Raw genomic sequence first — 12,890 nt, 5'->3', positions numbered from 1 at the left:
ACGATCAGGAGTTCCCCTTTTTCGGTTTGACAAACAAAGCCACGTGACCCGTGTTGTTAACGTCTGGCGCCAAAATCAGCTGTAACGCGTGTCTCTGAATTCGCAGTCTACTTGCTGCGGTAGTAATATAGATAGCGGGGGCGCTCTGTCACTTTTTGTTGTCGTTCTTCACCAAATAACGTCAAATGATCCAATACAACGATTTAAGAAAAGTTATCCTGCGAACGCCGGTATACATGTACTTCCGTCAGTGCTCTCTTCTTTATGGTGGAGAGAAGCGACGACCGGAAATGCGTCTGAGTTCGCAAGCGAAGGAGAAGGGTGAGGATTCGTCTTTTAGTTCTCATTTTCCATTATTTTTGGCTGAAAGTCCATTTCTGTGGATTCTGCAATAAGGCTTAAACGTATTCATTCTAGGCTCTCTTCAGGTGATTAGTGACGTGGTAGAAAACCGTCATGTCTTGGTTGTTTACCATTTACATGGGCAAACAGGTCGGTGCACGGTTTGGTCAAATCATGGTAAGCAAAATTTTCGGACTGGTAAATTTCGTCCCAGAATCGCACTTACCATTTGTACAAATCGGTATCTACCGACAAACGGCTGTGAAGGCCATAAAACTGGACTCAAAGATAGTTTTCAAGAAACGGAACACGAAGTTCCTTTGCTCCAGGAAATTTTCTGCCGAAACGACGCAAAACGTCGTGTTCCGTTTACTTTTTAACCGGATTTTCCCGCAAACTTGTCTCGTCCCAGTGCTTTCCTTCGCGTCTCAGCATGACGGTTTTGTACCGCGTGACTAACCGTCTGCAGAAGGCCAAATGGTAGGCGAAATAAATCTTGATAAACAATAACAATAAATTATTAACCAGGAAAAGACCAAGGAGCCATGAATGAATATGACCCTACCATTTTGATAAGACCAACTCCCTATGGCCTACTAGTGGCCATATTATCAGGGTTTTTCTGTAATAGTTTTCATTTCATTAAATCCAGCGGGAAAAAGAACGATTTGCCTTGAACCCGTCAAGTCTGCAAATGAATTCCAAGAAAGGTGCTATGGTAGTGGTGGTGGTTTTGGCTCGGACGTGCCCAAGCTTTAAGCTCGTAATGAGTGTATGTGCGCTCTCTGATTGGATACTCGTAATTCGGCCGTGGTCTGTCTAAACACAATTTCGTTTGAAATCTCTACCAAAAATTGTTCCAGTAAGCGGTCTGTCATCCATTCGCGGTCACCTTTCTTCTGGGGGGTCCTCCAGTTTTTGAAATTATATCCAAGATTATCGAACCAAGCGTAACTCTCAATGTCTGTATTTGCAAACAATGAAACAGATGTTCACAGCGAAAATCAGCCACTTTAAAAATCCAGCACTTATTAAAAATAAACGTATGAGACATGTGATAACACTGTGTGTAGGTGCACTTTTAACTCTATTTAATTTCTAGCCGTATGTAAACATCATTAAAATTTTTATTAGTTTTTGTAAGTGCCGAATATTAATCCATTGATGCAACAAAAAAGATGAAAATTTCAAAATTAAATTTTCTAGATATAAAAAACCAATTAATTTTTTCTTTCACTAACGGTTATTTAATCCCGCCATTTGTTGTTGACTGTAGTCAAACGCCTCATGGTGAAAAGCCAAGACATCTCTGGTTAAAGCAATCTTCCAGGATGTTAATTAAACCGTTAATAAAACTGTAAGAGGCGCTGCTTGATGATCCTTGCAATTCGAGATTTTTTACAAAGTTCACTATTATAAGACCAATATATATATGTCGACTTGTCTTAACCAAGTGTACCAAATTGCTGTCTCGCAATCCTCACCAACTTTGTTTTTGTAGTTGTTGTTGTTATTTTAAAACCAACTGTCCCTCTTTGTCTGAATGGCGCCCATGAAAACTCAGTTACTGACCGGCTTGACCATGGCCGGACCAGTCATTTTGACAATGAAAAATGCTTTTTTCCAAGAGTCTTTATTGAAACACCGTCTCCTTTGTGCATGCTATTTAGGATTTCACTGATCTGCCTGGATAGTTTTGATTACAAGTGAGATTCTCATTATGACTAGAATTTCTTTATTGCAATGTTTTTTCATTAACCGTAGCTTCGGCTAAATTTATATGTAAGATTCATTCCGGATCAAATGATAATGTTATTACCCTCAAACCCCGCTTTACACACACCCGCTTAATACGGACACCCCGTTATTACGGACAGTTTGCTTTGTCCCCGGGGAAAATAGCCCTGTCATTTTCTCTAAATTCAACCCGCTTAATACGGACACCCCGTTAATACGGCTTCCTATGGCCCCTTAGTGTCCGTATATATTTAAAGGCTTTGACTGTATTAAATGATTTTGATTGTACCGTTTCGATCTAGTTTGTGTATTGACAGTCACTGTAAGTGGATGAACTGCTTTTTGGTAAAATGTCGACGACTTTGAAAGTTAGCAACGCCTCGTCAAACCAGAATAATATGCCATGTCAAATACGAGATAATCGTGCTTTAGATATCAGTGTGATCGTTTTCTTCTGTGCTATTCTGTTATCCAGCTTGATCGGAAACACTGTTATTATCATCATATTCTACCGGCGAAAAGATTTAAAGAAGACTACAAATTACTTTATTGCCAATATGGCGATTTCCGATCTCATCTTTCCGTTAACACCAATTCCGCTTAGCATCATCGGACTACAAACATTGCCTGTCAGTGTTTCTGCAGGATCAATTGTTTGTAAACTGCAGATTTTCTTAGGTGGTGTTTCATTGACTGTTTCGGTAGAGAGTCTTGTTTGGATCGCCGTGGATCGGTTCATTGCAGTGGTCTTTCCAATCAAAGTTCATCGCATCTCCACAAGGTTTCGCCGCTTTGCTGTGACGTCCACTTGGATTGTTGCTGTATTAATTTGCTCTGTTCATTTGTACACGGTTGAAGCGATGGAGGTAAATGGTAAAATAATATGCATGGAAAGACCTCATTCGTCTTTCTACCCAACGTACAGATATGTTCAATTAGTCGTACTTAATATTGCACCGCTTTTGCTAATGACAATTTTGTACACCGCTATAGCATTAACTCTACGTAGGCAAGATAAAGCCCTGGCTATCTCAGCAATAGTGATTAAGAACATCCAAAAGAAACGGCAGGCTTTGAAAATGAGCGTCTGTGTCATGGCTGCGTTTTATTTGCTTTCTATCCCGAACTTGATAGTCGTCTTTTTTCATAAAACACTGGTTGAAATATCCTGTTTGTTGTATTCTTCGATAATGATATTTGCTTCAGCTACGACCTGCTTTTCTTCGATAACAAATCCAATCATTTGTTTCATATTTGTCGAAAACTACCGCCTCGGTTTAAGAGAGTTGTTCAATATCTGTCATATTAAAAAGTCAGCAAGACGTTAGAAAATGGGAACAGGTGATCGAGGAGAAGTATCCCTTCAAAGCATAAGAGTGAGATGCTGAGACGGAAGAGAAAATCTTGCCATATATGTGCACATTGCAGTAAGGGGAAGACAAAACGAAAGAGAGTCAATCCTTTTTAGTACAGTTAAGACCAATTAAGTTTTTTTTCTGGTAGTTGTCATGCAATTCATTTTCAAATAATCATTTTCTCAGGTATTTAGGGCCATTTCTTCCAGTATTTAATCAAGAAAATTGCGCTGATTTAGGCGGGCAAACGAAGGGAAGGAGAATCTTTTCTGACAGTTGGTTTTAATTCTTGAAAGATCTTATAAACTCATTCAGACCTAAAGAGGGCGATTTTTGTCTGTAAATCGTAGTTAAAAGTGATGTAGAAATAGCCGTCATCATTCTACTACGTGTTTTAGCGCGAATGTCGTAGTGGTGGAAACGAGTTATCAACTGCAGGAAGTTTCATCATTTTGCTATCGGGAGAGGGCTTAACCTCCTTCAGTATAAATAAAAGTACTGACTTTCTGGCAAAAAAAAACTGAGTAAAATGAAGCTTTCCGAGGTTGTCTTTTTTTTTGGAACACGCGCAAAAACGTAAGTTAAATGTCGTATTCGTACTCGTTTTCGTCCTCAAAACTAGAGCTCTCTATATATTTATAATAAAAGTGTACACCAAATTACTCGGGGTAATCCCCTCAGGGAGGTTATAAAAAATCCCTGCCATTAATAGGAGCCTTGAGGTTACTAAATAAGTAATAACATATGCAGTAATGAAAAACAATAGATAACAAAATGTACATTTACAATAATTATTAATAACCGAACTTTCAAGGTAATAAACAATCTCTCCGTTATGTACTTTTACAAAAATTATTAAGAACTGTACTTTCATGATAATAAAAAATTCTCCTGGCTACTTCTCTCCTTGTTTCTGTTCTTATTGTTGGCGCATGCAAACGATAACGTTATTTTAATTCTTTCGTGTTTTCCCCTATGATGTTTAATCAAATTCAGATCTTGACTTATTAATGAGGCATTGTCCTTCCAGATCCTTTGTAAGTCAATCTTGTGTCCACTTGGAAAAACTCTACTTTGTTCACCTGTAGTGATAGTGTTAGCATGTAGTCCCGCGTTTAATTATCTGTTACACAATAGTCTCGGAAACTGAAAGGCTTTTATCGCGTCGTTGACTCTTGACATAATAGGGAGAAAGTGTGGAGTCAGGGCTGGTGTGTCACTTGAACAAAGGTTTCTATATTCTACCACAAACGTACTTTCTAAGTGCAAAACTAGCAGGCAAGGACATGCTTTCTGCACCGAATTTATCGGGAACTTCTAACATCTCGTCACAAGAGACAGAATGTAACATTTTTGAGCTGTCTTTTCCAGTAGAAGTCATCAAAATTCTGATCGTCTCCATTTTATCATTGTCCAGCTTGATTGGAAACACCTTCATTATCCTCATGGTTTATAAGCGAAAAGAATTGCGGAAGACTACAAATTTCTTCATTGTCAATATGGCGGTTTCCGACCTATTCTATCCACTAACGGGTATAGCAGCGACTTTATCATCCACTTCGTTAGTCCGGTCGTCACGATTGGTTATAGCAAGCACTACAGAGCTGATCTCTTGTCACCTCGTTTCTTTTTTTCAGGGTGTTTCGTTAACTGTTTCTATAGAAAGCCTTGTCTGCATTTCTATGGATCGGTTTGTGGCGGTTGTGTTTCCGTTGAAAGCCCATCTCATCACAGCAAGAGTTCGCACCGCTGCCATAACTTTCACCTGGTTCATCGCGGTGTTTCTAAACTCTGTTGAATTTTATATGCCTGTTTGCGCCTATAAAAATACTTCCACTTTTTATGTAGACTTTGGAAGAGGACGAACTACTTTTCTTTTCACCGTACCTCTGATTATCATAGCGATTTCTTATTGTGCTATAGCAATAACTTTGCGAAAACATGACAGAGCTCTTCAGTGCGGCAATCAAAGCAATCAAAGAAAACGCCAAGCTATAAAAATGAGCTTTTGTGTGATGCTGTCTTTTTACTTTCTCATTCTTCCTTTGACAATAGTGGCCAACTTATTACCCGATCGAAAAGTTTTCAAATCTTGTTCTGTGCTCCAAAACATCTGGTTACTTGTTCAGTTGGCTCTTTACACGTCTTCAACTGTCAATCCGATCATTTGCATTGCATTTGTTCAGAGCTTTCGTCGAGGCCTAACCGAGATCCTCCCATGCTATTACAGTAAAAATCTGAAAGTGGAAGAGAGAAGAAAGAGCAACCAACAGGAGATAAGACTTGAACGGTTTTGAATTATTGGTGCATTCGATAGGAGAGAAACTTAAGTGATAAAAAAAATTACAAAAATAATGAACAATAATGACGTTTAGCCTTAATTTAATCAACAGAAGTTTAGCCTTAGTGTTCATCTATCTGGAAGCTATGTATAGTAAATATAACCTATGTAAAATACAATGTGCATGTAAACGGAACCGCATAGAGAGAAGTAAGTCTAGAAACACCCTCATTTATGTTAAAACTGAACACCATTCGCCATTTTTGCATTTCCATAATAGCCACAGTGTTTTTCCTCCAACATTTTGCGAGCGCATTGTTTTCAATTTCTTTTGTGGGAATAACAGTCGTCTCTGCAAGACTTCTGACTTAAATGTCTTTAATGTATTAAATGTCTTAAATATCCACAGTATGGAAGTTTTTTTTTATTAGATTGCCTTTAGCACTAACCTTGGGCAAACTGGCTTATCATAAAAGTTCTTTTCCGTTTTTTTTTCCTCTGCATGTCGTGATCTTGGTGTACGATTAATTTGTCCCTTTATATGGTTTTGTTTGTTATTGTATGTAAAACGAAATATAGAGCAAATGTGACAGTAAATCAGGATAAGTGAACTAACTCTGTGTTTGAAGCCTAAAAAGAAAATTTATGGAAAAGATCAGCTTAACGTTCCTCTACATTAAGCCTTCACAAAACATTGTCTTTTTTGTTTTTGTTTTTTTCTTTTTAACTCTCATACAAACTCTGTATTTTTACATTCTTGTGAGCGGCCAGCTTCAATTACGGAAACTTTTTTTGCGTCCCGAGGGTATCCGCTTACTAGAGCTTCCACTGCATATATATATTCAAGAAAGTAGAAAAGTACTTGTGCGCTGGTTGCATTAGTGGCTCTGTTCAGCCAACGTCCGTAAACACTTTTTTCTTGTTAGAGCAAGCTGCGAAAGAAATGTCGATAGTCTTAAAACGTGTCAAGCACTTTAAAGAAAGAGTAACACGGTGAGCAAAGTTTGTGTAATGGCTACAAGGCCTTGGTTTATGATTGATCTCGCATTTGCCATTCACGTTTTCTTCGTTGTAGTGATTTCCGTATGCCATTAATTTTTCAATTCATAGTTTGTTTTTTCCACGTGGTGAACTATATGATCCAGTATGACAGTACAGCATACAGTAGGCTACACACGAGGTACTTTAGTCATCAATCACGAGCAGGAGTGTCAGGTTTTTGAATTGATAAATGTTTGAAACACGAACCGCATTTCAGACTGCAAGTTTATTGAACAGCATAAAAACTTAAGTTCTTTTTAAATATGTAAACTAAATATAAAAATTAGATATTAAACACCTTTGTCTATTTCTAAGTTCTAAATATTTTAATGTTAAAAGGCATAGAAAATGAAATACTAAAGTTTAATAAATAAATAATGTACAAACTCTTCGTTATGTACTATAACAAAAATGATTAAAAACTGTACTTTCATGAGAATAAAAAATTTTCCTGGTTACTTCTGTCCTTACTTCTGTTGTAATTGTTGGCAGATGCAAACGATAGCCGTGTTTTAATTCTTCTGTGTTTTCCCTGTGATGTTTAATTAAATAATTCAGATCTTGACTTAATAATGAGGCATTGTCCTTCCAGATCCTTTGTAAGTCAATCTTGTGTCCACTTGGAAAAATTCTACTTTGTTCACCTGTAGTGATATTTACTATAGTGTTAGCATGTAGTCCCGTGTTTAATTATCTATTACACAATAGTTTCGGAAAATGACAGGCTTTTATCGCGGCGTTAACTCTTGACATAATACGGAGAAAGTGTGGAGTCAGCGCTGGTGTGTCACTTGAACAAAGGTTTCTATTCTACGTAATTTTTTCTGTGAACTAACCAAAAACGTACTTTTTTGCTGCAAAATTAGCAGGCAAGGGCATGTTTTCTGCAACGAATTCATAGGGACCTTCCAACTTCGATTCCAAATCCACCAACATCTCGTCACAAGAGACAGAATGTAACATTTTTAGCCTGTCTTTTTTAAATGTCTTTAATATCTACAGTATTGAAGTTTTTTATTAGATTGCCTTTAGCACTAACCTTGGGCAAATAAAAGGTTCTTTTCCGTTTTTTTCCTCCGCATGTCGTGAGTTTGGTGTATGATTTATTTGTCCTTTTATATGGTTTTGTTTGTTATTGTATGTAAAACGAATTATAGAGCAAATGTGACAGTAAATCAGGATAGAAAAAATATCTCACCAGTTCGAAGCATAAAGTTTTGCCGATTATCTGTTGTTGTCGATGTGAAATCGCCATTCAAGTGGTCTAGATCTCGGTGTGGCAAACTGAAAGAAATTGGCCAAAAATGTCTGTATTCACTTTTTCTTTTTCGCCATGTTGTTCGGGCGTTCAGCATTGTTCGCCTGTCTACCTCAGTTAGCAAATGGAACCGCACTAAGGACGCACTCAAGAAAATGCCCCAGACGTTTGATCTCAGTGACGCGACCTGGTTACGTGCGCAGTTAGGGTGCGCATAAACTATTGGCGGGGAGGGGCCAGTTGCATTACAACTCACTGTAATTCTTAGGCGACGAGACATTGCCGATGATTATCAAATAGAAGTAAAAACAATTGGTGTAAAATGTAAATATGAATTTCATCAAGTTTAGAGAAACGCTGCGTTTATTGGCTACAAAAGTGTCTGCGAAAGTCAGTCTACATCATTTGCCTATTCTGCACTTCGGCTTCAGTTCCCATCTCGCTTCAGTATTAATTTAGTCGATTGCTTGGATTCACCTGAAATCATTCTCCATGTTCCAAATGCTCCCGCTGTCGATTTAGTTTGCGACATCTTCTTCGCTCAGTTCACTCTCCTTTCTGCTAGAACTGCTAGTGACGTGCATTGCATCGGTGGTTCTTGTTTTCGTATGTTATGTCGACCAGCAACTTGAGCAACTTCTCATCAAGCGAAAAGGATTTGGACTGTGGAGCATTATATGAGCCATATGTGTTCAAATTAAGTTTGATAGTTGTCTACTGTATGGTCTTGTTGGTTGGCTTGACTGGAAACGCCCTTGTAATCACTTTGGTGTACAAGCGGAAAGACTTAAGAAAGACGATAAATCAGCTTATCGCCAACATGGCATTTTCTGACTTTGTCTTTCAGTTAACATCCATTCCAGTTGAGTTGGCAAAAGCAGCGTATGGTCAATGGCCGATCGCTGAACCAGCCGGATCAATCGTCTGCAAGATCCAGAGTTTTGTTGTTCATGTCTCGGTCTATGTTTCTGTACAAAGCCTAACTTGGATTGCATTAGACCGGTTTATAGCGGTAGTCTTTCCAATGAAAGTCCATCTGATTTCCTCCAGATTTCGCGTTTTGGCCATTGCTTCCACATGGATCGTTGCCCTTTTGTGCGGCTCCGCATCTTCTTTTGATTCTAAAGTCGTGCACAAAAATGGTGCACTTGAATGTACAGAGAAAACAACTGCAATTTCTAAATATGCTGGAGCCGCCGGTTCCTTTGCTTCGTTGATTTCCATAACAATTTTATACTGTACCATAGCGGTAACTCTACGAAGGAAAAATAAAGCGCTTCCGACTTCAGTTGTGAATGGAAACGTTCAGAGAAAACGGCAAGCCGTGAAAATGTCTATTTGCGTCGTGGCAGCCTTTTATTTATGTTTTATCCCTGTCATTATTATTGCCTTGTTGTCAGGAAAAGTACTGGAAAGATCATGTTTGTTACTCAGAGTACTATGGCCATTTACCGGCTTGACGATCAACCTATCAAGCTCAGCAAATCCAATAATCTGTTTCATCTTTGTCGAAAACTACCGGCGTGGCCTGAGAGAAGTTTGTGGTTCGTTTCTTATTAAATGCTCGAAGAGAAGACAAAACATTGACAATACTCCAAAACGAATAACGCTTCAGAGTATAAGGGTCCTACAAAACTCTTATAGTAATTAATTTCACATTTATTTTATTTTTTGAAATAAAAAGCCTTTTCCGAAGCTCCTCAGTATTGATTAGCCTGTTGCATAAAGGCTCCAAGAAAGTAATGTGCAGAGATCGTGAAAACTGTACGGTCATGTACGTTGCCAACGCCCTGTTCCTGTTTTTTTCCACGGGGTGAAGTATACGATCCAGTATGACAGTACAGCACACAACAGGCCTCACACGATCTATTTAATTTTTAATCACAAGCAGGAGTATTTTCAGGTCTTTGAATTTATGAATGTTTGAAACACGAACTGCATTTCAGACAGGCTCGATTTCCGCCGTCTCCCGGGTCCGGTCTTTCATCCTAATCGAGCCTACATTTCAGACTGCAAGTTCATTGAACACTATAAAAGTTAAATATTAAAATTAAACATGAAATTCTTTTTTATTATTATTTAAAGAGTTCTTTTCAAATATGTTTACACTTCATTGCTGGTCAACATCAAGTTTTCATAAGGCACGAAATGTGAGTCAATTAAAAGGCATAGAAAATTAGATATAAAAATTTAATATGAAACTACTTTGTCTAATTCTAAATCATAAATATTTTAATATTGAAAGGCAAAGAAAATGAAATAATTAAGTTTTATATTTAATTCCATTGCCCGTTCTATTTCTAAATTATATCTATTTTTAACACGGTGTCTAACGCAAATATATTTTTTACTATTTATGGTCCCCATATTTAATAGTTCGATTATCTGAAAAATCTTGAAAAGATCTCTATTGAAACTTCTGTTTAAACAGGTAGAACAATTATTTCTTTTCTAGATCCTTTTAACTCTGAGCCTAGTGAGACACCACGATTCGAGATTAAAAAAAAATCGATTCCCGTTCGAAATCAAAAACGAAAAGTTAAGAAAATCCAACCGTCACGACAATTAATTCAAGTATTTAGTCACTTGCTTGGATTAATTTAAAATCATCAATCTCGATGTTTTAATTGCTTCCGCTGTCTATTTAGTTTGCGGCATCTTCTTGGATGAGTTTACTCTCCTTTCTGCTTGAGACGTACATTAAATCGGTGTTTCTTTTTTTCTGATATTATGTCGACCAGCAACTTGAGCAACCTCTCATCAAGCGAAAAGGATTTGGATTGTGGAGCATTATATGAGCCATATGTGTTTAAAATAAGTTTGATAATTGTCTACTGTACGGTCTTGTTAGTTGGCTCGACTGGAAACGCCCTTATAATCACCTTGGTGTACAAGAAGAAAGACTTAAGAAAGACTATAAATCAGCTTATCGCGAACATGGCATTTTCTGACTTTGTCTTTCAGTTAACATTCATTCCAGTCGAGTTGGCAAAGGCAGCGTATGGTCAATGGCCAATCGCTGAACCGGCCGGATCAATCGTCTGCAAGATCCAGAGTTTTGTTATTTCTACCTCTGTCTATGTTTCTGTACAAAGCCTATCTTGGATTGCATTAGACCGGTTTATAGCAGTAGTCTTTCCAATGAAAGTGCACCTGATTTCCTCCAGATTTCGCGTTTTGGCCATTGCTTCCTCGTGGATCGTTGCCCTTTTGTGCGGCTCTGCATCTTCTGTTCATTTGAAAGTCGTACACAAAAATGGTCCACTTGTCTGCACAGAGGAAACAACTCCAAATTCTCAATATGCTGGAGCCACTGGTTCCTTTGCTTCGTTGATTTCCGTAACAATTTTATGCTGCACTATAGCGGTAACTCTACAAAGGAAAAATAAAGCGCTCCCTACTTCAACTGTGAATGGAAACATTCAAAGAAAACGGCAAGCCATGAAAATGTCCATTTGCATCGTGGCAGCCTTTTATTTATGTTTTATCCCTGTCATTTATTGTTGTCTTGTTTTCAGAAAGAGTACTGGAAAGATCATGTTTTTTACTCAGAGTACTAAGGCCATTAACTGGCCTGATGACCAACCTATCAAGCTCAGCAAATCCAATGATCTGTTTCATCTTTGTCGAAAACTACCGGCGTGGCCTGAGAGAATTTTGTGGTTCGTTTCTTATTAAATGCTCGAAGAGAAGACAAAACATTGACTGTGGTCCAAAAGGAATAACTCTTGAGAGTAGAAGGTTCCTACAAAACTCTAATTGTAATTAATTTAACATTTAATGTTTCTTTTCTAAATAAAAAGCTTTTTCCTTAGCTCCTGGTTGGTTAGCCTGTTGAAGGCTCCAAGAAAGGTAATGTGGAGAGATTGTGATAACTGTACGGTCGTTTACGTCGCCAACACCCTGTTCGCTAACGACTTAAAAGTCGTTTCGCGTTCGTGTTGGGTCAGTTCTGAAACTGCTTTCGTCTGATCAGTGACTGAATGAACGAGGTAAATGCATGCGTGTCGCACTTCTTCTTATCGTGGCTGAGAGAACGAGGTATATACATGCGCAGCGTTCGTTTCGGTTCTTAAGTGGAGCGACATAAGACGTTAGTGAACGGGATGGTAGTTAAACGATTCGTAGGCGAAACGGCCGGTGACCAAACTTATATGAAAACGTTAGATCACGGCGCATTCCTTCTCTTGACCTTGTCTTCGCTACGTCCCTACGATCTAAGAGCCTTGTACGTCTATTAATAAAGTGATGTTTATATTAATGTACTGTATAGTACTCGATGGCAGTTATGACATTTTTCCTGACTTAGCCTTGTGGGCCCCGAATTTACGAAGCATTCCTAACTTTTCAGTTATTCGGCACCATAAATCTCAACTATTGTTTCTTTCACTCCCAGGAGTGGGAGGCTGAAAAACAAAGTGTACCATGACATAAAATTGACGACGAAGAGGTTTCGTTGGAAAGCTAACGATTGGATTGCGTCCACAGACTCAGAATTTAGAGCCATTTTACAAAGACTCACCATTCACTCTAAGGTTAAAAGGGTTAAAAACAACAGGCGATTGTAAAGGAACAACTGATATGATGCGCCTTATCGTAAGAACTCATAAATCTTGCCGCTGTTGTTTAGTTAAAGAGACAATTGCAAACATGGGCACCCAACGGCCGAATGTTTGCAAGTACGCCAGAGGTGTCTGAGATGGTTTTCACTATGCTTTATAGAAGCCTGTTTGGTTAATTTGGAGCTGCCCTAAAAACTATTTATCTGTTCGGATGTCTTAGGGGAACTTTCGTCGTCACGAAAGTTTTAGAGGTGGCTTTTTCGTCTTATCCGAAAGTGTTAGCTTCCCTTATGGGTACCGTCGAAAGTTTGAGG

General features: G+C 38.3%; 3 protein-coding genes across 3 annotated transcripts; all 3 read left to right on the top strand.

Annotated features, from left to right (window-relative positions):
* The first annotated feature begins 2,429 nt into the window (after positions 1 to 2,429).
* On the top strand, positions 2,430 to 5,731 carry LOC140949557 (QRFP-like peptide receptor). Its single transcript, XM_073398714.1, has 2 exons — positions 2,430 to 2,945; positions 5,072 to 5,731. The coding sequence occupies exons 1-2, from the start codon at positions 2,430 to 2,432 to the stop codon at positions 5,729 to 5,731; spliced, it is 1,176 nt and encodes a 391-aa protein (XP_073254815.1).
* Positions 5,732 to 8,627: 2,896 nt separating this feature from the next.
* LOC140949556 (QRFP-like peptide receptor) lies at positions 8,628 to 9,665 on the top strand. Its single transcript, XM_073398713.1, has one exon. It carries the CDS (start codon positions 8,628 to 8,630, stop codon positions 9,663 to 9,665), a length of 1,038 nt encoding a protein of 345 aa, XP_073254814.1.
* A 1,079-nt stretch (positions 9,666 to 10,744) lies between these two features.
* LOC140949555 (neuropeptide Y receptor type 2-like) lies at positions 10,745 to 11,692 on the top strand. Its single transcript, XM_073398712.1, has one exon. The coding sequence runs from the start codon at positions 10,745 to 10,747 to the stop codon at positions 11,690 to 11,692; it is 948 nt and encodes a 315-aa protein (XP_073254813.1).
* Positions 11,693 to 12,890: the final 1,198 nt, after the last annotated feature.

Source organism: Porites lutea, chromosome 10, assembly GCF_958299795.1.
Source record: "Porites lutea chromosome 10, jaPorLute2.1, whole genome shotgun sequence".
Classification (NCBI taxonomy): Eukaryota; Metazoa; Cnidaria; class Anthozoa; order Scleractinia; family Poritidae; genus Porites; species Porites lutea.
This window is presented reverse-complemented; position numbering and strand designations above follow the sequence as displayed.